Source organism: Oryx dammah, unplaced genomic scaffold (assembly GCF_014754425.2).
Source record: "Oryx dammah isolate SB20612 unplaced genomic scaffold, SCBI_Odam_1.1 HiC_scaffold_27, whole genome shotgun sequence".
NCBI classification, from domain to species: domain Eukaryota; kingdom Metazoa; phylum Chordata; class Mammalia; order Artiodactyla; family Bovidae; genus Oryx; species Oryx dammah.
This window is the reverse complement of record NW_024070211.1, coordinates 8675914-8701909: the sequence shown is the minus strand read 5'-3', so window position 1 is coordinate 8701909 and position 25996 is coordinate 8675914. Positions and strand designations below refer to the sequence as shown.

Sequence of the window (25996 nt, the reverse complement as noted above, 5' to 3'; positions counted from 1 at the left end):
TGTGTGTGTGTGTGTGTGTGTGTGTGGTGTCTTCCCACACCAAGGGGCACAGGGGAAAAGTACAGGAGTGGGAATTAGAAACATTAGCTCAGGACAAGTCAGACCCCCGCCCTGGAGGGTCTCTGTCTTCCCCAGGAGACGGATTTGTAAAATGCAGATGGGAGCAAGAGTTTGTGTGCATGAGTGGAGCTGGATTCTTCTGCTTCCTGACCATGTCAACAACACTCCCATCACACTCGGCAGCGGGAGGCGGCCACCCTACACGCCTGGGAATCGCCAGCAGGAAAGTAGCGTGAAGCTGGGGAGGCGGCCAGGCTGCAGCTGGCGGGCTGCTCACGCTCCTACGCCCATGGGGGAGAATCTGAGCTCGCCACGTCCCTCCCACCAAGGACGGTGTGGGATTCAGGCGGTTGGCAAGGAAGCCAAGCCACTCCAGGGGCCAAGCCGGAGGGCTGGCAGCTCTTCAAGCTCTGCCGGGGCTGGTCTCATCTTGGTGCTTGGTGCCAGCAGCAGCCTGGTGGACTTATCCTGGCTGCGCTGTCCGAGGGGCGGGAGGGTCTCTGCTTCTCGCTACCCTGACGCCCAGCTTCAGGCAGGAGTGGGGACTGGGCAAAAGCATGGGTCTGGGCTGGGAGGCAGCCTCAGTCAGTTCTTCGCCTCCTGAAGCTGCAATGTCTGTGGCTGCAAGTGGGTTACACAGAGGATTCAAGGAGAGATAAGAACGCGAACTTGGCTTGTGCAAGATGGGTATGGTATCATCTGCTGGAAAATCACACAGTCATCCAGAAAACAAAACCAAACAAATCCAGTGAAAACCACAGAAAACCTGAGAAGACCCTGGCACGAAGGCCAGGGGAGGCGGAAGGCAGGCACCCAAAGGGGCAGGGCTTGCTTTATAACCTTCCCTCTGCAATCCAGTGGCCCTTGGCTTCATATTTTATTAATAGGAAATATTTTTCCATATGTGACTGAGTCTGCCCAGCCCTGCGACCCTGGGTGTAGCCTGCAAAGAAAATTATGCTTCTCAGCAGGGCTGGGGAAGGTGGGGAGGCTCCCCTGTAATTTGCCAAGGTGGCCCTTCAGGCTGGGAAGCCATGCCCCTCGCCCCCTGGTAATGGGTTTTGCTGCACTGTCCTGGAGCAGCTAGGGCCGGCAGCTGCACAGTTTATCTCTTCACCCAGTCAGGCCTGGCAATTAAAGGCAGTAACAGTTATTGAACTGTCCCTTTTCGTGGCCATAATCTGTAATTCAAACCTTCATTTTCCCCTGGCACTTCTGAATTTGGTAGTGTGTTTTGGTTATAAATACTTTGTGTTTCTCCAAGCAGTTTTTGCAGGAGGCTCCTTGGGAATGAGGTCATCACCAAGGAAAACTCCCGGGTCGAATTTTCTGGGCCTCCTGGACCGGCGGATCCTAAAGGCTCTGGCTTGGAAGGGCAGGCCTCGGCAGTTTCCTCACAGTATCCCTGTGGCCGGCCAGCTGGCCCTCCAGGCCCTGCTTGTATAGTTCTGGTGATGGGTGCTTATTACCTGTTAGGACAAGCCATGCCATCTTTTTTTTGAATTTGTTACGATATTGCTTCCGTTGTATGTTTTGGTTTTTTGGCCTTGAGGCATATGAGAGCTTAGCTCCCCACCAGGGATCCAACCCGCACCCTCTGCATTGGAAGGCAACGTCTTAACAACTGGACAACAACTGCCAAGGAAATCACAACCCGTGTCATCCTTGGAGAATGAACCGAAATCTGTCTACTGCAGCTTTTGACCATTGCTCCCACGCCCTTCTGTAGTACACAAAGATCATATCTTTAGCTCTTCTCCCATTTTGCAAGAGAGGAAACCAAGGCTCAAAGAGAAGAAGTGACGTTCCCCCTGAGCCCCCCAGGGTGGGCAGGAATTAGACTCAGGTTCACCTTGTCCCTGAGCCCTTGCTGATGACATTACAACTGGGGTTGGAGGCAGGGAAAGGGGTAAGGGGGCCAAAAAAAAAAAAAAAAAAGGTAAGGGTAAAGGGAAAGGGTCCTTGTCTCGGTAGAGGCAGTAGAGGTGGGGCTTCTGGGCGAGTCTTGGGAAGCCCTGAGAGGCAGGGTACATGGAACCAATTTGTGCTGACTGTGACTATAGGACTAGGGCCTTGGTCAAAAAAGGCAAGGCAGAGCTGGGCTTCCCAACAGTGGGGCAATGCTGGAGGCTGGGATACTTTAACACTCCCCTGCCTGAGAGTTTTACAAACCCCATTCTGTTTCAGTGGGTAGAGCTGGGGACTGTGAATGAGGTTCCAGAGGCGACCCACAGCTGTCTGGTTGAAAAAAAGCCTCTGAACATAAACAGCTGGAAATCCTAGCACTGACTCTTATAGGCGTTAAGATATGAGTGAGGAACTCATGATTCTTATATTGCTGTATAGGTAGGATCTGCTTAAATGTTTTTTTAAGAAATTAAAGTTGCAGGAAGGGAACCAGACGAAGCGGGGTGGGAGGGGATTGCATGGCTTTTCTCGGAGCCACGTTTGGAGTAAACCTCTAACTGGAGCACTCTTGCAAGTTTGGGGGAGGATGAAGGAGGTTTGGGTGGGCATCAGAAGAGATGGAAGGCTGGGGATGGCTAGCACACGGGCGATGCACAGGGTGGGCCTCACACCGGTCACAAAGGCAATGGCAACGGTAATGAGCACTCCCCATGGCTCCTGGCAGGAGGGTGGTACCCAGGAGCCCTGAGCAAATGCATCACCCCTCACTGGGCCCAGGTGCCTCACACAGCCTGGCGGGCGGGGAAGCTGGGCAGAAATCCAGTGGACCAGGGGGCACCTGTACTCACGTTGCATCCAATTCCCGCTCACCGGGCTGAGGAAGTTGGGGTAGAGGCCGAAGGGCTTGTCAATTTCCCGAAGGACCTTTCGGATGTTCCTGACCTGCCAAGAGATGGACACCAGGCACATCTTTACTTTCTCCAAGGAGCCAGCTGGTTTCCAGCCCACTGAGGACCAGGGTGGCTGATTCCAATCCAGAGAGGCAAACATTCCAATGAGGAAAGGAGAGCTGGGTGGGTAACCAGCAGTTGGCTCCAATCTGGAGGTCAAGAGAGGGGCCCTTGTGCTCAAGAGTGGGGCATGGCAGTATGTGGCCAGAGTGGGGCCTGACTTCCCACCTCTGTGCTGACCGATCTGCCAGGGGCCCTGCCCCACCTTACCCCTTCCTCACTGTGTGTGGATTTCGGGGACGAGTCTTTTTACCAGGGGCTTCGTATAAGTGATAGTCGCTCATTTGTAAGTGCTAGACAAAACTGTCTTTTTAACAGTCAGAAATGGTTAAATATTGGCAATTTCACATAAGCCTGGTAATATGTTGTTTTATCTGACATGGTAGGAACCATTCCAGAAGGGAGGATCCTTAGCATTCTTGTGCCCTAATAGGCATCTCGGGGTTTTAATAACAACTGCAACAGCTGTTAACATTTCTCAGTTACTGTGAGCCAGACCCATCAGAGACATGATCGCCAACCCTCCTAACAATCCATACGGGATTATCATCTCAGTTTAACAGGTAAGGAACCAGGATGTTGCAGAGATGCAGTCACTTGCCCATGGTCACGGGGCTTGTAGTGGCAGAACCAGGGCGTAAGTCTGGTCTGTCCGTCCTCACAGAGTGGCCCCGTGTCCAACAGGGATCAAGGCAGGGACCATGCAACAGAGGCTGCCCCCGCTGAAGCAGGAGGCCGGGTCTGCAACCTTCGGGGCTGTGAAGGGCGTGACATGGGACTCAGCAAGGCTTTATCCATCAGGGGCTGCTATCTGGCAGAACATGGAATCTTCCGGTACAGACTCCGCAGGACAGAATGGCCCTTGGGGACCAAGCTGTAGCATGCTCATAGATTTATCTGCAAGCTGAGGAGCAGTGTTTTAGCTGTCAGACCTTTCTTTCCGAGCACAGAAGCTCGCTCGCACTTGGCTTTGCCACATCAGATCTCACATCTATTTATACTAACGGAGTCCATTCTGGGGCACAGGACTGTGCTTGCACCTGAGTTAGTCTTCATTGTCCTGGTGGTGAGCAGTGAAGCGAGCTAAATGAGCTCCCCTGGAGAGTGCGGGTGCTTCCAGAATCGGGGCCAATTTGCTGACTGCCAATAATTGCCTGTGTGAGAGGCATGATTGGGGGAATCAAAGGAGCTGGAGAATGTAAAAGTAGCGACAGAGAGGTGGCGAGACTCTTGTGAAAAAGCTGGAATCCTGCTGTAGTGATCTGGTCTTGAAAGAGCATGGGTTTCAGGGCCAGAAAGTCCCTGGGTTTGAGTCTCGGCTTAATCACTTACCAGATGGATGACTCAGGACAGGTGATTGAACCTCTCCGAGTCTCAGTTTCCTCCTCTGTCAAATGGGGATAAAAGAAGACACACCTCACAGGCTTGGTGGGAAAATCAGAGCCACTATACAGTGCCCAGCACATCCCATGTGCTCAGGCAGCAGCAGCTCCCGTCTAGCAGGAACTAGAGTAACTCCTCGCCTCACTCCTCTCTGAGCCAGCCGCGGTATTCCTAGAGGGGTCCGGCTCAAGAGCAGTGGAAACAGGGAGGCTGGGGGCAAAGTCAGCCTGGAGTTGGGCAAAAGGACCAGAGACCAGAATACAAGATTCATCAGAAGTGGGATTAACTTTACTCCATGAGCTCTGGAGGTGGGGTGTCCTGGGGAGGCAGAGTCCTCTCAATATGAGGAAGGGCTTCTGAAAGGAGGTCTGACCACATGAGGGGATGTTTAAGGGTGATGGTGAGCCCCAGTGCTGAGGAAGTGATCAAGGGGTTGAAAAACCCTCTTGAAATTCTTGAGAAAGCTTGGGTGGATTCCCACATTGAGTAAGCGGTGGTCCTCAACCTGACATCGAAAAGCACATGGGTGCTGTTTTTTTTTTAAACGACTTTTTTTTTTTGATGTGGACTATTTAAAAATCTTTATTGAATTTGTTACAATATTGCTTTTGTTTTATGTTTTGTTTTTTTTTTGGGCATATGGGATCTTAGGTCCCTGACCAGGGATCAAACCCACACACACCCCGCCACCCTGCACTAGAAGATAAAACCTTACCACTGGGCCTCCAGGAAAGTCCTGTATGGGTGCTTATTTAAAACGCAGATTCCTGGGCTTGGGATGACACTCAGAGATCTGCTTCTTCACCAGCCAGCCTGCTAGGTGAAGCTTTGAGGCTGGCTGGCTGATGTAAGCCTGGAAGCCACTGGGAGTGGTGTAACTCTGTGACCCCTGGCTCCCTTGGCATTCTAAGAGACTAACCCAGGACCAGGGAAGAGAAGACTTTGGCGGTGGTCTCCTGCTTCCTGCAGGGCAGCGCTTTATCTCCCTGCAGGGCCAGGACTCGGGAAGGGTCAAGCACCGTCGGCGGGTGGTGTGTGGCCACTTTCCTTCTTTGGGTTTAGAGTTAGATCTATGGGGACCCTGCCAGATGGGACTGCCCCGGGATGTGACCCCGAGAAACCACTCTTTCTGGAGGGCTTCACGGGGCAGGGGCAGCTGTCAGGAGGGACAAAGGCCCGGACACCAGCAGTCCTAGCCAGCCGGGTAACTGAGAAGGAACAGACGTGAACCTCTGCTGCGCAGGGAAATCGCTTTGCCAGCCTGCTGACAGAATGAGCTAGACGGGCGTCTGGAAGCGCTGAGGCAGGCAGATCTCACCCGAAGAAGTTAAATGTCTCTGGAAAGGGGACTTCGGTGCCGGGTGGCCAGTTCCTGCCAATGCAAGCTGGTGCCTAGATTTCCCTGGTTGCACTTACTCCGGATTTCACACGTGTGTGGTTGCCACCGAGCTTACACGTGTACCAGGAAAAACCTTCTCGCTGGCAGCCATGTCTCTTCCCAGCTTACTCCTTGGCCTCACCTTCCCTGCCGCCTGGCACTGGGTACAATTAGGCAACCATTTGCTACACTGGCCCTGGCTGCGGGCTCTCAGCTCCCCTGCCCCCACCCTCAGCTGGCCTGTGCTCCATCTCCCCGTCACGAGCTGAGTGCTCACCCTCTGCTCTCCGCAAGGGAAAGAAGGAGCAGAGAGAAGACTTGCCTTTTCTGCGAAGACCTGGTTGCCAGAGAGCTGGGTGAGATGTAAGAACTCCAAGTGCAGGGATCCAAACTCCGCCAGGATGCTGCTGCTCCCTGCCATGGCCCAGCCCCAGCTCCTGTTGGAGCCGCTGAAAAGACAGAAGCAGTCGGGGTTACCCCTTGCCGGCGGGGCTGGCTCCTCTGCTCCATGGGGGAGCACCTACTACGTGCTGGGCGCTGGACTAGGAGCTTCACCATACGATCGCAGTGAATCCTCCCTGGGGGTCGATACTCTTCGTACCCCCCATTTATCTGATGAGGCTGTTCAGGTTGGTGAGAAACTCGCCTACAGGTTATTTAAACCCAGGGCTGTCTGACAGGCAATAGTCTTCGTTCCTACGGTCAAGCAGTTCCTGTAAGATGTGTGGGCTCTCGAAGGACATGGGCAGAGCTGCCTAGGTGGCCAAGACCTGGCGCAGACATGATGCTAAATTTACAGGTGATAGGGATAATGCTGTCAGGGACCACAAAGACCCCCTGGAACACTCTATCTCCATCCACTTGTTCAAGGGCAACTGATCGCTCACAGTCATTGCTGCTGTGTGTGGAGGATAAGCAATGCGCGGCCGGGGTCCAAAGTCGGGGACGACGAGAGGGACCCCACTTGGCCCTTTCCTTCCCTCCACAGTCACTGCTGCCCGTGGACTCACAACGGCCCCCACCTGGAACTTCGTGGAACCCACACCTGAAGGGTGGCTGGCTCTTCTAAGACCACCCACCAGGGACTACCTAGATCCTGGGAAGTCCGAGGTTAGGGATGAAAGCAGCAGGGGCTCTCTGAGCAAAGGTCTCCTCGCCGCAGAGATGCACGCATCTCCTGAACACCTTAGATGGGTCACCAGCGTGACTTGGCGGCCCCGCCGGAGAAGGCTGTCAGCTAACTGCGTCCTCCCTTTCCTTGAAAGTACTGGGTGCTTTCAAGGAGGAAGGGTGAAGAGGCAGGGCCTTGGGTAATCCTCCCATCTGCCCCTTTCACAGATGGGGAAAACAGGGCACAGAATGGTGACGTCACTGGCCGAGATCGCACAGTGAGGTGGAGCTGCTGGGACCCTGGCTCCCCGGCAGCTGGCCTCTGTCCACCCTCCGACTCCCAAGGACAGGACCTAGGAGGGCAAGTGTGGGCCTGGGAGGTCACAGTTTGCCAGCTGAGGGGCCCTGCTTTATCCGGGTGGGCTCGGGCTCCCCCGAGGTTGCCTTACTCCTCTCTGATGTGGTTTCAGGAAACTCTTGCAGAAACAGATGGAATCGCAATGACCTCAATAAACACACCTGTTTGGAATCGCAATGACCTCAATAAACACACCTGTTTCCTTCGGTATTACTCTGACTCCGGGCAGGTGGGGAGGGAGGGGTTGCACAGAGGGGAAATTTGAGTTCTAGGTAGTAAATAAAACAGCTTCCAGATGCAGGCACTGGGGCGGGCTGTCCACAACATGACTGCATTTAAAGCCCACAAGGTTAATCACCGTTAATCCCTGAGGAAAACAGAGAGGGAAGTGAGCTGTCTTTAGAAGCTCAGAACCAGTAGGTGGTGGAGGCAGGATTTGAACTGAGATCTGCTGGCTTCGGCCTCAGAGGGTACGACCCTCAGGGGTCCCCCAGATGGCCCCATATCCACCCCGAGAGAAGGGGAAGCTGACGCCTCTGTGTCCCTCTTTCCTCCAGGCCAGGAGACCTCTCTCTCCAGCCTGTGACCTCAGTGGGAGCCTCAGGCACTCACAGAGGGCTTCCTGAATAATTGATGCTTCCTGCCTTGGCAGAGAAATTCAAGGTAAACAAACAAAAAAAAGCCCCAGTCACTATCAGCGGTCTTTTGTTCCCCTTTTTCTTACAGGGGCCTCTCCTTCCTTCCCCTCCCTCCCAGCGCTCACCCTCCCAAGTGGACCTTCAGCAGTGGAGTCACCCCGAGCAGGGGCAGGCAGTGGGCCAGGCGCTTTCCCCTCTCCGACTTGGCCTCACTTACTGGCTCCCTCAGTTCCCAGCTAGGGGACCTCAGGTGGGTCAGGGAATTCCTGCAGACCCCGGTCTCCTCATCTCCACACCTCATAGAGTCATTGTAAGTTATAAATTACGCACGCGATGACTGTCAATGTAACCATTATGTAATAATGCACATTAAATTATGTTGTCTGTTAGAGTTAAGTTCTTGATATGTGCCAGGCAGCAGTGATATCTTATTTTACCTTCACATCCAACTGCAGGGGTAGATAGCAAGATTCTTAATTCACAGGTTAGGACAGTCAGACTCAGAGAGGGTAAGACACTTTTGCAAGGTCACACAGTAACTTGACAGTGTTAGCTGAGCTGAAACCAAATCCACATCCTCGGTCCTCTGTGCCCCTAACGCATCCGTTCTGGGCAGCATCCATTTGGAGACCAGGAGGTCTTCTGATCAGCCTTGTGACTGGCGGGCTGATGCAAGCGGGTCTGCTCCCCTCCCTGCCTTTTCAGCCTGCTCCCCTGGTGTGAGCGGCTGCTCCGTAATCCCCCTCCCCAGCCTGGCAGAAGCTTCTGTGTGTGTGTTGCCTGTGTGTGTACACATGTGTATGGTATCAACACAATCATTAATTCTGGAACCAGGCAGAGACTGGATTCTAATTTCCAACTTTGCTGCTGTGTGACCTTGGGTAAGTTACCTCACCTCTCTGAATCTGTTTTCTCACTTTAAGGTGGGGTCCATGTGGTTGCTGCGTGATGAAGAGAGAGAATCCGTAATGTCGTGCCGGGGACACGATGACCATCCGACAACCCTGCATAATTATTTCCACATGGATGCACGTGTGTGGCAGAAATGTGCATTTGTAAACACATATTCAGGTATGAATCTGTGCATATAGGGATGGGAGAGCATGTGTGGCAAAGGTGAGGTTGGATCTCTGAGCCTTCATGATTAGGGTGAGTGGCAGTGGGGTGCACGCGTGTGTGTGAGCCTGAGTGTGTGAAAGGTACCTGGAGAGGCTGATTCAGCTGCAGAGGCCCTGGGACTGGACACCTCCCCTCTCTCAGAGTCCAGAGGTCCTGCAGGTCACAGGTCATGGCTGCCCTCTGCCTCTGCCTCCCAGGCCTGCCGCCAGGGAGGAGTGGTCACGCTCACTCAGGGACCACCACCCCTCAGGGGCCTCCTCCTAGTTACTGCCCCTCCTCCTGGGGCCCTGGGCAGAGCTGCCCACAGCCAGCCCCACGCTGGGCAGGGGCAGCAGCGTGGACTCTGCTCCGCCAGCAGGCCCTCTCCAAAGGCCACACTCAGCACCATGGCCCCAGGGCTGGATACATCCCTGATGCTTTCCCTGGTGGAACCAGGAGGCATTTTTAGCAACAGACTCTCTTACCCAGAAAATGAGAGGGAGGTGTTGCCAGGAAATATGCATTTACATACATATGTATACAGCACTGGCAGCATGCAAACAGCCTAAAAATAAACGCGCTTTCTTGATCAGAAATGTCAGGATCTGTGTGAGATCAGGTCTGGGCTCTGAGGGACCTGGGAAAGGCTGGCAGCCACGTGTGGGGCTTGCTGGGGGTCAGGGGAGGGGATGCCACGTATGGAGGAGGGAGGGGTGCCTGAGCTGAGGTCTTACCCTGACCTTAGGCAGGGAGGCCCGAGAAGCTAGACCCGGGACAGAGAGTCAGAATCACAGGTGCTTATGTCTTGGCTCCGAGACACCTGGCCAAGTTTCTCCAGGATCAGTGTTTGTGGGAAAGGAGCCTGAAAAGAGATCCAACTGTCCACCTCTGAGGAGGCAAGCCTGGCGCTGAGATGGTGTTTCGGCAGGTCCCCAGGGTTCCTCGCTGGTCTGTTACAGAGACTGAAGTGACATCACTCCCCAGGAATCCTTTCAGACCAGATGGTAAGTCAAGATGCTGAGCAGGCCGAGACCCCTCTTCTTTGCAAGGCCCTAGTGGGTGGGACCTCTACTGGACGGACAGGGGCGGTGGGGACCCTGCCTGAGCCCAGAGACCCTGCCTAGTCTCCCCTGTGGGGCTGAGATTCCTGAGATAAGAAACTGCTTCAGGTGATGGGACGAGAAGTTCAGTGTGATGGAAATATTGCAGCTCTTTCCCCAGGGTCAGGCTGTAGCAGGGCCTAAAGCACAGCCCCAGAGCGCTCCCTGGGTGCCTGGGGACCGGCTCGTGCCTTCTACTAAGACTCCTGGCTCTGTTCTACGTAGCGAGGGGTGCCAGGGTTCCTGCCTGAGGGAGGGCCAGGTGGGTATCAGGAGCACAGCTGTTGATCCATAACGAAATGATTTAAAAGTTGGCCCCGTTACCTGTGAGCTAGAAGACCTTGGGCAGCGGCCATAACATAAATACTGACCCTAAAGGACTGCTGCGTGGAGTGTGATAGGTGAGGCGATGAGCGAAACCCTCGGCATGATGCCAGGCACAGAGTGAACACTCAATAAACGTAGGAATCAGCAATTGTCAGAGTCGGCCTCTCGTCCCGCACACGGTGCCTCGAGCGAACATGTGTGGAAGGAGTGAAAAAAGAAGGGGACATGTGTCCTGCCCTCAAGAAGCTCCAGGGCTGGTGGGGGAACGTGGGGAACAAGGGTAATGAGGGCCAAACGAAGCAGAGAGTGCCTGGTGGCCAGGCAAGGCGAGGATGTTTCTGGAGAAGGTGGCACCTGAGCTGGGCTCTGAGGGCCAGAGAAGCGGTGAGGAGCCCAGGGGACAAAAAGATGGAGGGCAGGCAAGGCAGTGGGGTGTGCAGGTGTCCCCAGCAGCAAGCTGCATGGTCCTCAGTGGATCTTAAGGCCTGCTGGCTTCTGTCCCCTTCACTTTCACCTTGCCCTTCCCCTCTGGGAAGCAGCGGGACGCAGGTAAGTCCCTGAAGGCTTTGGAGCGGGCTGGAGCTGCAGCCTGACTCCACCTGCGCCAGCCACGTCCCTCAAGGTCCTGTCCACTCTGGCTCTGGGACTTGGTGAATGTCCAGGAAGACGCTAGCTCCCACACTGAATGACGCAACCCATCGGGAGGGAAAATGATGGAAGCAGCCAGTGAAAATCAATGGCCAGCAAAAGAAGCATACCAGTGGTTTCTTGCTTGGTGGAGTCACATGTGATATTTTGGGTCTTATCCAACAGTTCTGGTATAATCCACATTTTTTTGTGAGAAGAATTTGTTTTTATGGGGGGACTCACAATAAATATTATTGAAATTGGAGTTGGAAGTCCTGGGCTCATGTCCTAGGTGGCCCTTTACTGGCTTATGTGACCTCAGCCAGGGTCTTTTCTCCTCAGAGTCTGAGCCTCCATGGGGTCTATGTTTCAAGAAGCCCCTTGGGGCTCCTGAGACTTAGCTCTGAAAGGGGCTGAGGGTGAGGGTCAGCAAACCAAGGTCCCTCTGTCCATGGTCCTGACTCCCCAGGGGCTGCGGGTTCCTCCTGGCCAGGCATCCCAGCTGGGGAGGGGGGTGGTTGGGGCGCAGCTGTGGGGCTGTGAGTCATGGCAGCATTACAGGAGGGTCCCAGAGGCTCGGCGACCCCCCTCTCCTCACCAGGAAGATCAGGTGAGCCCTTGGCTAAGGCTGGCTTTCACTATGCCACCCACTCCCTGTGATTCCCACACCAGAATCACCCCACGCTGCCCCCCACCCGCCACCCTGTGCCTCAGTTTCCATGCAGATGCAGCCAAAGCCACAAGGGGGAAAGCAGAAGGCATCCTACCTTTTGAAGTTCACCACGCCTTTTGGGATTCCCGTGGGGGTGTCGAAGGCTGGCAGGAGTTTCTCTCCCAGCTTGATGGCCTTTATCCGGAACACCTGTAAAGGAAGGGTCAAAGGGCACTGTGAATCCTGGCAGAGGAGCCCGCCAAGGCTGCTGGACCCAGAGTGGGAGGTTTCTGAGGCTCTGGGGTCAGACAGGCCTGGACCTGAACCTGACTCCATGACTGCCTGGCTCAATTCCCCTCCTCGTTTATAAATCAAGGACCACACTACCTTCCTCAGAGGGTTGCTGGTGGCAGGAAAATCAGGTAACGGTTGTAAAGCACCTACTATGGTGTCAGGACCGGGATGAAGGCTCAGTGACTGTGCTGTGATTGGGGTGACTGTCGGGAAGATGGAGCAGTCAGGGCAGCGGCCACCGGTGTCAGTACCAGCCTGCACTGCAGCACCAGCGTGCCCAGGCTGGGCACAGGGGAGCACCTTCGGACAGAACGTAAGGAACACTACACTCTGAGCTCCGGGCCTTGCTTCCCAGCTTGGCTCCCGCGCGCTCCTCAGCAAACCTCTGCCTTCTCCCATGCCATAAACCCAGCCGAAGGGCTTTCCCACTGACATTCTGCACACTCTTCCTGTTTTACAGCAGGAAAGGTGAATGGCTAACCCAGGGATATGATGGCTGGAGAGCCCAGGTGTCAGGGGCCCTGCCCAAGGCTCTGGGCTGCTCAAGCTGTTCTGATTAATTCAGAATCACCTGTGACCCTCTGAGGAAATAAATCATCTAGGAAGTTGCAACAACTTAACTTTATAGCTATTCATTCCAGTGTTGTTTACAATAGTAGAAAAAGTGAAAATACACTAAATATCAAATAACAGGAAACGGTGAAATTATGGCTTTTAAGTGCAACCACTGAAGTGATGTTGCAGACGGTTATTTTATAGCAAAAAAGGGGGTTTATGATCTATTAAGAGACAATATTTCACAATGGTGTAATTCAACTTTCACATGAGGAGAGGTTGAGAAAACACTGAAATATTAACAATGGTCTTCCCAAAGGACTAGGCTCATGGAGGATTTTTATTTTCTTCTTTTGGTTTATCTCTATTTTCTGTGCTATTTTTACAATAAAAGCAAACCCACAAAAAGGTTATTTATTTTTTAAAAAGATGAGATGCAAGTCCCCAAGCAACCACTCCTGGCGAGACAACAAGCATTTCCTTTCACTTTGGGGCTCCAAGGGGGTCTCAGTGTGCTGGACCCCACTGCGTGTTGTTGCAAGACGAAGCATTCCTGAGGTCTCGCCTTCTAACATATGCAATTTATAGCTTCTCAGACAGCCGTCTGGGGACCACAGAGGAGGACTTGTGAACACCACCTGGGATTTGGATTAGAGGGCTCTGTGGAGCAGGTGTGGTTCTTGTTTAGGGAGGAGAGTGGGAGGGAGGGAGGGAGACGGACGAATTGCACCCGGGGACTGGCTGTGATGGGTGTGAGATGATAATGTCCAGTGCCAGACAGTGGGTCCTAGAAGTGGGTACAGGGGCAGCACAGCAGTATCCCAAGGGAGTTTGTCTAGACACCAGATTCCAAAGCCTCGAGTCACCCCAGAAGCCACTGGTTCAGTAACAAGGGGCTCTTGTTTGAAGGTCCTGATATCTTCATTGGACCTCCAGGGAGGCTGAGCACAGATGCACAAAGAAACTCACGGGTCCCTGACACAAGGCTGGGGCTCCAGGCTGCCCCCTGCTCGAGGACTCCAAGCTAACTCCTCTGAAATGCTCCTCTCTCCCAGCAAACCACATTTCCTCCTTTGGAAGGCCCTCCTGCCGACTGGTACAGCAGGGTCTCAACCATCCCAGGCAGGACGCTGGGGGACTGTGTAGACAGGAGTAGTACCACGGGGAATAGAAAGCCCATCCTCCTTATCGTTTGGAAATGATGTGTCTTATCTACGTGAACTTCAATCCTTGCAACAGCCTTGGGGAAGACAAAACTGAGTCTCAGAGAAGTAATTTGCCCGAGGTTGTGGAGCGATGTTATGTGGCTCTTTTCCAGGCCACATGCTGCCTCACCAACACAGAGAGAGTCAGCCTCAGACAGTCATGGTAAACAACGGGCAGTGGCCTCCTAGTTCCCGAACAGAGGGGAGAGAGACCGGCAGAAATTACGTGCCACAGAGCGGAAAGGGCTCTGGACTGGGAGTCAGAGCCCAGGGTCAGATCTCCCGTCTGGGCAGCTGAGTGACCTTGGGTGAGCCGTGTGCTGTCTCTGAGCCTCCTCTGCACAAAGGGACAGTGATGCGTGCCCTGGCTGCTTCAGAGAGAGTCCTCGGAAATCAGATGAGAGGATGCATGTAAGTGAATGTGCTATACAAGCTGTAAAGTGTGCTCCGAATGTCACCCGGTGCGGCCATGGCTGTACTCGTCTTTCTCCTGGGAGCGGAGTCTCAGGGGCTCCACCTCCTGCAGGCTCCCTCTGCGGCAAGAAAGACCTCAGCACCGGAAGGGACATGGGGGCTCCTTCACCGTCCATTCCACAAACACTCGTGGGAACAGCCCACCCCACGGATACCCACTGTGGGCAAGACGGAGGAGGAGAGGGGAGGGCATCCTCACTCTGGTGTGGCCAAGTCCCGGTGACAAGCAATGATGCCGGGCCAGGCTGAGCAAGGGCTAGGACCCAGGCCACGGGAGGAAGGCCATGGCAGCCTGTGTGGCCCGCACCAGATGGCTCTCTAGCTCTCGGTCTGCACGCCTGCTGGGGCAGCCTGGTCTCTGCCACGTGGAGGGAAGGGTCAGGGAGGCGTGTCCGGGGGCACAGGGCAGTGCTGACCACCCAGGAGCCTGCCGGCTCAGGGCCTCTGCGCCAACTGGGCTCTCCTGGGGCCTCCTGGACCACAGAGCTCACACTACACCCTACTGCCTGCTCTGCCCCCCAGAAATCACTGGTCTCACACCCACCCCGGTGGGCCCTGAGCTGTATCGCTCCTCTCCCATCCTGGACAGGAGGCTGGGGAGTGCCTGGGCAGAGGCTGGTGCCTTTCTCAACTCCACGTCATTTTCCTGTCCTGGGGGTTTTCAAATGACATTCAGGCCTTGGGTGGCTCACAGGGTTCCCATGGACCATCAGTTCAGTTCAGTTCAGTTCAGTCACTCAGTCGTGTCCGACTCTTTGCAACCCCATGGACTGCAGCACCCCAGGCCTCCCTGTCCATCACCAACTCCCGGAGTTTACTCAAACTCATGTCCATCAAGTCGGTGATGACATCCAACCATCTCATCTTCTGTCATCCCTTTCTCTTCCCACCTTCAATCTTTCCCAGCATCAGGGTCTTTTCCAATGAGTCAGTTCTTCACATCAGGTGGCCAAAGTATTGCAGTTTCAGCTTCAGCATCAGTCCTTCCAGTGAATATTCAGGACTATTTCCTTTAGGATGGACTTGTTGGATCTCCTTGCAGTCCAAGGGACTCTCAAGAGTCTTCTCCAACACCACAGTTCAGAAGCATCAGTTCTTTGGTGCTCAGCTTTCTTTATAGTCCAACTCTCACATCCATCATTTGGGGACAAATTGGTACAAGCAGGAATCTCTGCTGAGGAGATCAGGCTTGAGGGAGAGGGGCCCTGAGCGACCAGAGATCGAGGGCTCACTGCTGCCTCCACACCCTTGGCATCCGGGGCAACCCAGTGACTTCCTCCGACAGCGGTGGCAGAGGCTCCCCGCCGGCAGGAGCAGGACCATCGTTTGTCTCTAAGTGGACACACCAGTGATGCGCAGAGCAGTGCAGCCCTCTGGGTAATGGAGACATGACTGATGGGTGACCCAGGTGCTGGGGACTCAGCCAGCTTGCCCCTCAATCCTCAGACACTCCCAAGGGATGGAGTCCCCGCTCTGTGATCTCAGGGTTCCTTACAGTACGGAGAACATGGGCTCTGGATTCTTTCAGCCCTGGGTTTGAACCCTTTCCCTCTTGTCCCATTTCACAAGAGCTCTCTGATTCCATGGACTTACTGAGCGACTGAACTGAACTGAACTGAGGATCACCCCACGGAGGGGAAGGCAGGAGGCCCAGGAGCGGGAGAAAGAACTTGCTCAAAGCCACAAGCAGGTTCCCCCGGTGGGTGAGAGGCAGGTTTTCCTACACCGGGCCCAGGGCTCCACCTTCTCACCTCATGTCAAGGCTCTCCTTCTGGAAGCCAACGCAGCTTGCTGAGTGGCCAGCACTGGCTCCCCACCTCCCAGGTCACCCCCTTGATACCTGGAGCTGGTGTCTGGCCCAGGGGCAGCTGCCCTTAAAGATTTACCACCAACCGTGGGAGCCAGCTCTGAGCAGCAGAGTGGATGCAGCGGACAGAAGAGGAGGAGAATCTGTAGGTGGCCCTATGGAGACGGGATGGGGATCCCCTGGAAACCCTGTTTCCTCGTAAAATGAGGGGGGTGGGGTTGGTGATCTCCCAAGCCCTCTTCAGCCAGGATGACCCAGGGGCCTCAAGAGGCCAACTCACCTCCTCTCCCGTCAGGTAGAAGGCTGAGAGGAGTCCTCCGATGTACCGGATGTTCACTTCAAACAAGGATGCTTCTCCACTCTGCAGGGCAGAAAGATGGGGAGGGCAGAGGGGACATTCGTGAGATTCCCTCAGGGCTCCCTGGGGTCCACCGGGCCCTTGAGACAGGTCACACCTGCCACCCACCGCCTCTGCCCCACTGGCCTGGCCACACTTGGGCCAGGCTCCAAGCCCTTGCCCAGCGGGTCAGGCTCCCTGCGGTGGGGGTTTTCAGAGCAAAAGGCAAGAGGGATCAGCACCGGCCCGGCAGCAGCTACCGCACATTTATAGAGTTCCAAATCAACGCTGGGCTTGGCTTCCTTCCCCGGCCCTTGCCAGAGGCCATAAGAGCAAAGTTATGCCTGGCTGCTCTCCAAGGAGCTTGAGAATGTGCGGGGGGAGCTGCCGGCTGAAGCTTAGCCCAAGGACTGGCAAATCCTCTCCCAGTCTGGCCCCTTCCCCTCTCTGAGGGAGCCCCCTTGGCTTTGCAGGAGGCTGGTGTGGCCCTTCTTCAGGGAAACAGGGCAAGCAGATGGTTCTCAGAGGAGGTTCTGGGGCAAAAGGAGGGCTGCCAGGCAGATCCTGACAGGCAATCAGCATTTTCTTAGCCTCCGCTCCGTAGCCCTCAGGGTACACCCACACTTGCCTTCAACATTGTTGTCTTCTTTCTGAAGCCTGGACAGCGAAGCAAGGGTAATGGAGCATCACGCTAAGGACCAGATCTGGCTTAATATCCCACCTGAGCCACTCACTTGGCTTTGGGACTTTGGGCAAGATATTCAGCCTTTCCCGCTCCGAGTTTCCTCTTCCTGAGCAGGTGGAGAGGAGATGCTGACTGAGGCAGGGGAGAAGCCTGCCCAGGGCCTGTCCAGGGCTGGGTGTGGCTCCAAAAAGGTACCTATTATTATTCCCCTCTTGCTCCCGAGGGTTCCCTTTGCATGCTTCCCACATTGCAGTCTTTTGTTATTGATGACAATGATGGCCATCCTTTTATCTAGGAGAGCTTTTCCACTAACGGAGCACTTGCAAAGCTGTTCCTATCTTTTGCCTTCCAATCCTTGGTGAAGTCATCACTCCCACCCTTCAGATGAGAAAGCCCAGACTCAGAGAGGTGAAGAGCCCCCACCTGGCTTTCTTCCAGGGACACTCCCTAACTGTCCCTGGGCTGCCTGAACGTCCCTAGGCTCCCCAGCCCTGCCACCACCCGGCCCCTTGGGCAGCTGCCTGAGGCCCACTCTCTTCCCACCATCTGCTTAGGGGTCCAGATGGGCTATGGAGCCACTCCTGCCTTCTCCTGCCTCTGCTCCCATGGGAAATGGCAGGATTCTGCACGTCTTCACCTCACGCAGCCTGGGCAGAAGTCACAGCAAGCTTCGAAATCATCACAGGGATGACGGCATCACTTTATCCGCACTGGGCTCTACAGTGTGTTATCAAATGCTTCTTACAACCCTCCAGGGTCATCCATCCTTACAAGCCTGTGAATTAGGCACCAGCATTGCCCCGTCTTTTGGGTGGGAAACTGAGGTCCAAGAAGGTCACGTGACTTTTTCCCAGCCTGCGGGCCGAGCTGTCCCCTGTAGCGTCGCTCTCCCAGACCTTTTCCACTCTGTCTCTCTGCCCTGCTCCGTGGTGACACGGGCTCCTCTAGGAGCAGAGGCGGCTGCTCTGCCAGGAGTTACAGGAGCTGTCTCAGTTCACAGCAGGACCTGTCACTCGTGAAGCCTCGGCTGGAGCCTGACGGTAGGCTTTGATGTGACCCCACCATCTGTCTCCACGTCCTGCTCCCCCAGAGCACCTAAACAGCTTCTCCCTGAGGGAAGCTGAGACTGCCAGGATGGATCTGTCACTTTAGTCCAGGCTGGGAGACCACTGGGAGAGGCAGGCGTCTGGTATTTAAGGCTTTTATACCATCCACACGCATGAGCGTTCCCTCCCCAAGGGTCTGGTCCTTAAGGTCCTGAGCAGGGTTGCCTGCAAAGGCTGGAGACCAAGAGGGTCCCAGACCTGGCCATGGGCCTCACACCAGATGGCCTCCGTGCCCCCTCCCCTGTCTCAAGAGGGCAGTGCAGGGACGCACAGATGGGCGCTCAGGCTCAGGGCAGCCCCAGGCAGACGGCCACTTCTCCGTTCCTAGAGTCGCCTCCCCTGCTGCAGCTTCTCTGTCTGACAGACTTAGTCCCAGAAGGAGCCTCCTGGGTGGGAGCACCCTGCCTGGAGTTCAGGCTGGTAGACACTCATGGGCTGGTGGGACGTGCCCCACCTTAAGGCTGGTCGCAGGGGAGGGCACTTGGCATAGCGTGTTGGGAGCCCTGGCTCTGAGAATGCCCTGCTGGGCAGCCTGGGTCTCCGAGATGGGAGGCGAGCTGGTGGCTGACCTCTCAGGCCCCTTCCAGCCCTAGTACCCCAGGAGGTCTCGGACTCACCACGTTCAGGTGGAAGCTCTCTTCGACCCAGGCCTTGGCCTCCTGGAACTCCTCCTTCAGCTCCATGAGGTAGAGGGTGTCGAGGGAGTCGATGACCGTGGCCCCGCTGAGGCCTCCTGCAGGCACAGAGGGTGCAGGGCGTGACCCAGGGCCCTCCTCATCCTTTCCACCCCAACCATAAGCCACCATTCGCCAGGCCTCCTCTAAACACCTGGGCAGGCTCCCAGGCACAACTCAGGGAGACTCCGGGGATCACCAGCCTTTAAAGGCACACCTGGGATCCAGAGTCCTCCCTTTGCTTCCTCCTCAGGGCAGCAAAGAGGGGGTGGTGGGTCGGGGAGACAAGTTCAAGGGCTGAGCCGCTTCCCAGACCTTGGTCTACTTTTTCATCCACCAGCAAGTCAACTATCAGCACCAGGCGGGTACCTACCACTTCTCTGTGATGCTGGAGGGTGAGGGGAGGGATGGGTGAACTGGCATTTGGTCTACAAAATCTTAAAAAATGTGCTAGTCTTCTGACTCAATTCCATTCTTTATTTTATGCTAAGAAAAAAGATGTTCATAACTATTTACCCAGGAAGGTATTTATTGCAGTAACATATAACGGGTGCAAAAGTGAAAAGTGAAAGTGTTAGTCGCTCAGTCGTGTCTGACTCTGTGACCCTGTTGTAGCCCACCAAGTTCCTGTCCATGGAATTCTCCAGGCAAGAATACTGCAGGGGGTAGCCATTCCCTTCTCCAGTGGATCTTCCCAACCCAGGGGTAGAACCCAGGTCTTGCATGCAGACCTTGAAGGCAGATTCTTTACCATCTGAGCCACCAGGAAAGCCCCAAATATAATGGGTAAAAGTTGGAGGAAAAAAGCTCCAAGTCCAATAATAGGGGATTAGTTTTACAAATTGTGGCTTATGTACAAACTAGGACATTATGCATACATTCACGCAAGTGAGAAAGACTATTAGCTGGGGAGATATCCACAGGATCTGATAAGCTAAAAAAGTTAAATTGCAAAAACAAAAAAGCAGAGTATAATTTCTTTACTGTTTGCCAGTATGGGCAAGCTGGTACAGAATTAAGTCTGGCAGGAAGTGATTCAGTGGTTATCTCTGAGGGTGAGGATTACAGGTGCTTTTTGATTACTTCTAGCTCATGGATTATTTTTATAACCAGAAATTTATTTCTGTGTAAAAAAAAAAAAAGGAAAGACAGTTTGAGCAAAGAAACCAAACACACGCGCAAACTAAAGAGTCCAGGCCACCCCTGGGCTTCAGACTCCTGTCTTGAGAGTAAAGGCAGAGAAAACTGTACCGTTTCCCCCTCACAAGCTGGACAGAAAAGCAACGAGGAAGACCTCCCCATGTGGGACAACAGAGTGTGGCTTGTAGAGGATGGTGAAGGAGGAAAGGAGGGAGAGAGATGTGCTTGATGCCACCTGGAGGGCTTCCTGGAAGAGATGGCAGGCTCCCATCAGCTCTGTACTACAGTCATCACAGGCAGCAGTGATTTCCTTCAGGGACTAGGGGGTAACTTAAGAGGAGTATTGTTCCTTCAGTGTACTCCTTGCAGAGTGCTCCTTCCCCCAGAGGCTGCCAGAGCTGGCCACCGGGTGCGGAGCCCCACTGGAGTTTGAAGCACGGCTCTGCGGGCCCTCCTGCATTCAGAGGTAGTGTCTGATCTCCTTAATTAGTGTTTCCCTAACTGCTCACTTGTGTTGGCTTTGCAGAGTAATTCCTATGAAACTCAAACACTTAACCACCTCTCTAGGCCGGGCAAGGTCAGATAAAAGGCATGCCCTGGGAAAGGATGGGAGGTAGACCTAGGAGAAGTTGGCAGGAAGTTAAGTCTGGAGGTTAAAGAGCCATTTCCAGGAGGAAGGGTTTTGCAAGGAAAAGTAGAGGGTGGGGAGGGCTGGCGGGGGGTGGGGGGAAACGACTCGCTTCCCAGTCCAGAGACGTGTGTCCTGGGATGGCTTTGGCATTTGCGTTGAACTGAATTTCCAGAATATCAACCCCTCCCACACTTAAGCATTAATAGGAAAACATACGCAAAGCCAAACAAAGTCAATCTTTTCCTGGTTTATCCCGGCTGCTTCCAGGCAGGTGTCCAAGGCCAAACACAGTTCATGGGAACTCTGGACCCTCCTGAGGTGTTCAGGCCTTGGGACAGAGATGGGCCACACATGGATAAGACATGCCCAGACCCAAGGGTGCTGGCCTGGCATCCACGCTCCAGGCTCTAATGCCTTCCCGTTCACCACAGGGCCTCAAACCTGAATTCTTAAGGGCCTGGAGGAATTCTTGAGATTCCTCCCCTTGCCTCACCCCTAGATTTCATAGACGAGGACCCCAGAGAGATCCCCTTCAAGTTTAGGCCAAGGGAGGAGAGGAGCCCCAGGATGGGCCACATGTAATGTGTTTTCCGTATGAGGGCGTCTTGGTTTGCTGGGAAACAATTTCGGATCTGCTAGCTGAGCCCTCTTCCTGGAGGGGTCAGGAGTCTGCTCTGATCAGTGAGGAGAAGAGAAGCCCAAGCTGCGTGTCCTTCAGGGCCAAGGGCGAGGTGGCCCAGAGTATCTGATTTCTGGATCCTGTCCCCGGGCTGCCGGGTGTTTTCACCCCATGGGCCCTCCGTCTCCTGGGCTGACCCTGAGCCCAGAGGCCCCGGGACCTCGGCTGGGCTGGGAGGGCAGCCAGGGAGCCTCGTGATCAGCTGTCCTCTCGAACACTCCCGAGGCCGGTCACTAAGAGAGCTGTTGGCAGGGTTCTGCCCCGGCTCTCAGCTTCCTCTCACCCCATCCCCAGCCACCACCCTGCTGGGCCGTAGGCCAGAAAGTCACTTATTGGAAAGCTTTTCGTTTCAGGCCAGAGGTCACCTGGTGGCCAGGCCGCCAGGCAGGAGAGAAGGTGTGATACCCTCTCTCTATCTGTACCTGTGGCCCATCTGGGGTGGCTCCCCCATGGAAAAAGAGACCCGTCCGTTCAGTCAATAGGCCCACAACTTGTCAGGAAAGAGCCAGAGGGGCGCAGAGAGTCAGGCAGCTGGCTCGGCAGCTTCCCTGGGCTGCAGCAGCCCACTCTCCCAGCTCCAGCTCTGAACTCTTGTTCACAAAGGACACTGCTGGCTCCTCTTTCTGCCGGGGCAGGAGGCAGTGGTGGTGGTGGTGGTTCAGACGCTAAGTTGTGTCCGACTCTTGTGACCCCATGGACTGTAGCCCGCCAGGCTCAGCCTATCCATGGGATTCTCCAGGCAAGAATACTGGAGTGGGTTGCCATTTCCGTCTCCAGGAATCGAGGCAGTGGGGTCTGTTAAAAAACAAACCACAGCTCTGGGTTCAAATCCCAGGCTGGGTCAGCAACTTATCTCCTCTAAGTGCCAAAGTTCTCATCTGTAAAATGAGGTAAAGACCACTGGGCCGGGGTACTGGGGAGCTACTGAAGGTTCCTGAGCTGGGACAAGGGTATCATAAAATGCCCAGCCTAAATACACTTGTACATGTCTGGCATGGAGTAAGCGTTTGACAAATCAGTTTACTGCTCTTATTTCTGGGGTCCCTTAGCTCATCTTGAAATTCTGGCCTGGTCCAGGGAGGTTCACATTCTGGCTCCATTATGTACTAGCTGTGTGACAGGGCAAGTCACTGTACCTCCCTGAGCCTCATTTTTCTCATCTGCAAGATGAGGAATACAGTAGGACCAACCTGATAAGGCTGCTGAGAGGGTTAAGTGGGGCAGTGGATGAAAAGGAGCTGGCACGATGTTGGGTACATGTGAGCTTGCCCCTACAGCAGATGTGTGGCCCTCTCTGTCCCCAGCTGGCCCTGGGCAGCCCCTCCACAAAGTCTTCCAGGGTCACTGAGGCCTTGTGACACTCCTGCATTTACTGGTCTCTCACCAGCCCGTGGGGACCAGACACAGCTTGTAAAAGTCTTGACCTCAACTTAAAAGGCAAAGCGTCACACGGGTCCCACCTGTGTCCGCTGCTTCCCACCCCTGACTTGGCTGTGTACCTGCCTCCAAAAAGGTCTACCTGCCTCCCAGCCCTCTCTGATTCACCCTGTACACTGTCACCTTACCTGTCTTCCTAAAACCAGATCCAATGTGCCCTTCCCCAGCTCAGGAACCTGCAAAGGCTTTGCAGTACCCATGCAACAACCGGGGACAGGGGGCGAGACCTTTTGGGTCTGAGTCCAGAGGATCTGGCTAATATCGTCTCCCATCCAGCTCTGCTTCTTGGACCCAGGCTGCATGCTCTGGCCTCCCTACATTTGCATGTATGGTCTCCTCTGACAAGAGAGCTTCTCTGTGCATCTGGGCATACGCAAAGCCTTCAGCGTCTTCAAGGTCACCTCCCACTGGCAGCCTTCTCTGATCACACCCAGCCAACCTCTTCCTGCCCAGAGAGCTTCCATAGAACTTTCCCAGACCTCCCACTCAGGTGACCTTCATTCCCGCCCTGTACTGTGAGGCTCTAAATAGACTGAGTTCCTTGAGGCCAAACGCTCCCATGGCTTCTCTCACACCCCTTCCCTGCCACCCCAAAGGCCAGAGCCCCCAACCCCAATGCCACCAACCATTCCCTGCAGCCTCAGCACCTGACTTCTGTGATACTTCTGCAAACTCTGCTAAGAACCGCCTTCCCATTCCCCCTTCTCCTGCAGGATCTAGGGCCCGCCCAGGGCCTCCTCGGCCAGGAAGCCACCGTGATCCTCCCCCCACAACCTGCATGAAGTCTCACCCTCCCTGAGACGTCCTCACCAGCCCCTCGGGGCCCACCCTCGAGGCTCTCACCACCATAACGGAGTTGTCAGTTTACTGCCCTGTTCTCTGTAACAGCAGGTGCTCAGTCTGCAGCAGGGTCGCCTCCAGGCTCAAGAGACAGCTGCCAGTGGAGTGGGCAGACAGGAGGGAGGAGACCAGGCTGGCCCATCTGCATGGCCTCCCTGGCCTCGCCCTGGCTCTGGGCTGGGTCTTGGCCTTCAGGACGCCCCTCTTCCTCTTGCTTCTCCTTCTCACCCTGTGGTTGCTTCCTCCCAGCTTCTTTGCTGGTTCTTCCTCATCGCCAGGCCTTGAAAGCCTGGGGCTCTGTCCTCGGGCCTCTCGTCTGTTCTCCTTCCTCTTCTTAGTGACTCAATCTGGCCTCACGGCTTAAATACTATCCACATGCCGATGACTCCCAGATTTAAATATCCAGCCAGGACCGTGACCTCCAGCCCAGACTCACTATTCAACAACGCCTTACTCACACTTCCACTTGGAGATCTAGAGACATCTCACCTATAACTTGTGTGAAGGCAAATCCTGCCCCTCCCTCCCACAGTCTTCCCACCTCGGTGAATGCCAACCCCCTCCTCCCAAGAGCTGTGGCCCCAAGCCCTTGACTCTTCACCTCTTGCCCCCACATCTTATCCCGTAGCAGATTTTGGTGGCTCTGTCTTCATAAGAGCTCCAGCCTCCACCCACTCCTCACCTTCCACCTTCAGAAATGCAAGGCGTGTCGCGCCTTTCCTCTGCTCAAAACCCTCCCAGGGCTCCCCCGCTGCCTGGAGGGCTGTGATCCTGCCCTGGCTTCCTCTCTCTGCTTGGCCTCCCTACCTTCATGCCAGCTGTTTGTTGCTCCCGGAGCCCTCCAAGCCCTAGAGCCTTGGCCTTGGCACTTGGGATAGCTCTTCCCTCTCTCTCTTTATCTTCAGCACCTTAATCCCTGGCAACATTACACACGGGTCTGCTTCCCTGTTTGCTGTCTTTCCCAACAGAGTGTGAGCTGCTGGAGGGGAGGCTCTGTTTTGTGCACTGCAGTCCTCCCCTGCCTAGAACACCCCCTGCCTACCACAGGTGCCTGATGAGTATTTAGGAATAATGGGGCCCCTTCCCGGGGCAGGGAAGGCTTCAAAGGGGCTGTGGCTCATTCATAATCTTTCTGTGTTTGGCTACAGTCTGGCACCCAGAGGCATTAAAGGTAAATGTGTGGGTTGAACAGACTGAACCTATCACGTGGGCATCTTCGGTGACCCTGTCCAGGGCAGCTTAACTCTGTGCTCTAGGTGCTGGTGCCAATCGACAGAGGAGACTCTCCCAGCAGCCTGTGGCCAGACTGGCCAGAATGGTTGAGCGGGTCACACCACTGCCCTGCGCAGAGCTATCTGTCTCACATGTCAGGGTCTACAAGGGAAGGACCCCAGGACCCCACGGCCTCCTCCCCTGGGGGCTGCCTGGCCATGAACCACCCTGCCCTGCTGGACTGTGGTTTGTATCACCTCTCCAACTCTGCCATATTAATGATGATGAAGTTTTTATGTGACATTGTATTAGCAAAGAGAAATGGGTCAGGTTGGGCAACATAAGCTCCCGAAAGAACATTTAGATAGAAAAAGAAAATCACCCAAGGCGTAGCCTATTACTGTAATATCCCCAGAGCCAAATACTAATGGTTACATTTAATTTGATGATACAATCCAGAGACTTTATTCTTAATCTGTAAAGCAACAACACAAATGTCTTTCTCAGCTTCCAAAGAAACCAACATGGCTGTGGGGCAGGTTGAGTTCCCAAAGATGGATGCCATAGGACGTCCTATCCCACAAGAGAACCTCTGCCCACAGCTCCTCTCCTTGAACCTGGGTGCAACTTTGTGACTACCTGGAATAACAGAATAAAGCAAAATGGATGATGTGCTAGTTTTCAGGCCCAGACTTTAAGAAACAGGCAGTTTCTACTTCCTGTCCCTTGGAATGCTGGCTCTTGGGACCAGCCGCCATATTGTGAGGAAGCCCAAGAGAGCCCACAAGGAGAGAACACACGGAGAAGCCATACGTATGCTATCTGACGGACAGCCCAGCTGAGCTTCCAGTCAACAGTCTGCATCCATTCCAGACATGGGAATGAAAAAGCTTCCAGAAGGTTCCAGCTATCAAGTCACCTTCAGCCTTCAAGCTTGCCCAGGTTAGGGGCTGTATATCCTGGCAGGGAAATAAGCTGTCCCCATTGTGCCCTTTCTGAATTCTTAGCCCACTGGATCTGTGAGCATAATAAAATCATTGTTTTAAGCCAGTAAGTTTTGGAGTAATTTGCTATGTAGCAGTAGGAGCTGGAATGTTCTGCCACATGGGTTTCTATGAGGATGAATTAAAGCGATATTCCCACTATCCCAAAGTACATTGTTTAAAACTACCTGAGGTCTTCTGTGAAAGAGTGAAAAAGCTGGCTTAAAACTCAACATTCAAAAAACGAAGATGATGGTATCTGGTCCCATCATTCCATGTCAAATAGAT

At 54.4% G+C, this 25996-nt stretch overlaps 1 protein-coding gene across 3 annotated transcripts in view; it reads right to left on the bottom strand.

Annotated features, from left to right (window-relative positions):
• The window catches only part of MAN1C1 (mannosidase alpha class 1C member 1), a 147677-nt gene that overhangs the window by 15712 nt on the left and 105969 nt on the right, over positions 1 to 25996 (bottom strand). Inside the window, exons 1-6 of one of the 3 annotated variants that reach the window (XM_040229609.1) lie at positions 23517 to 24510; positions 18730 to 18845; positions 16265 to 16345; positions 11765 to 11859; positions 6062 to 6188; positions 2817 to 2910 (exon numbers count right to left, since the gene is read on the bottom strand). In XM_040229609.1, coding sequence (XP_040085543.1) covers positions 2817 to 2910; positions 6062 to 6188; positions 11765 to 11859; positions 16265 to 16345; positions 18730 to 18795 — 463 coding nt within the window. In that variant the 5' untranslated portion in view covers positions 18796 to 18845; positions 23517 to 24510. Of the gene's footprint in view, positions 1 to 2816; positions 2911 to 6061; positions 6189 to 11764; positions 11860 to 16264; positions 16346 to 18729; positions 18846 to 23516; positions 24511 to 25996 lie in introns of those variants that run through there. The other 2 variants (XM_040229610.1, XM_040229608.1) reach the window with 2 other exon arrangements.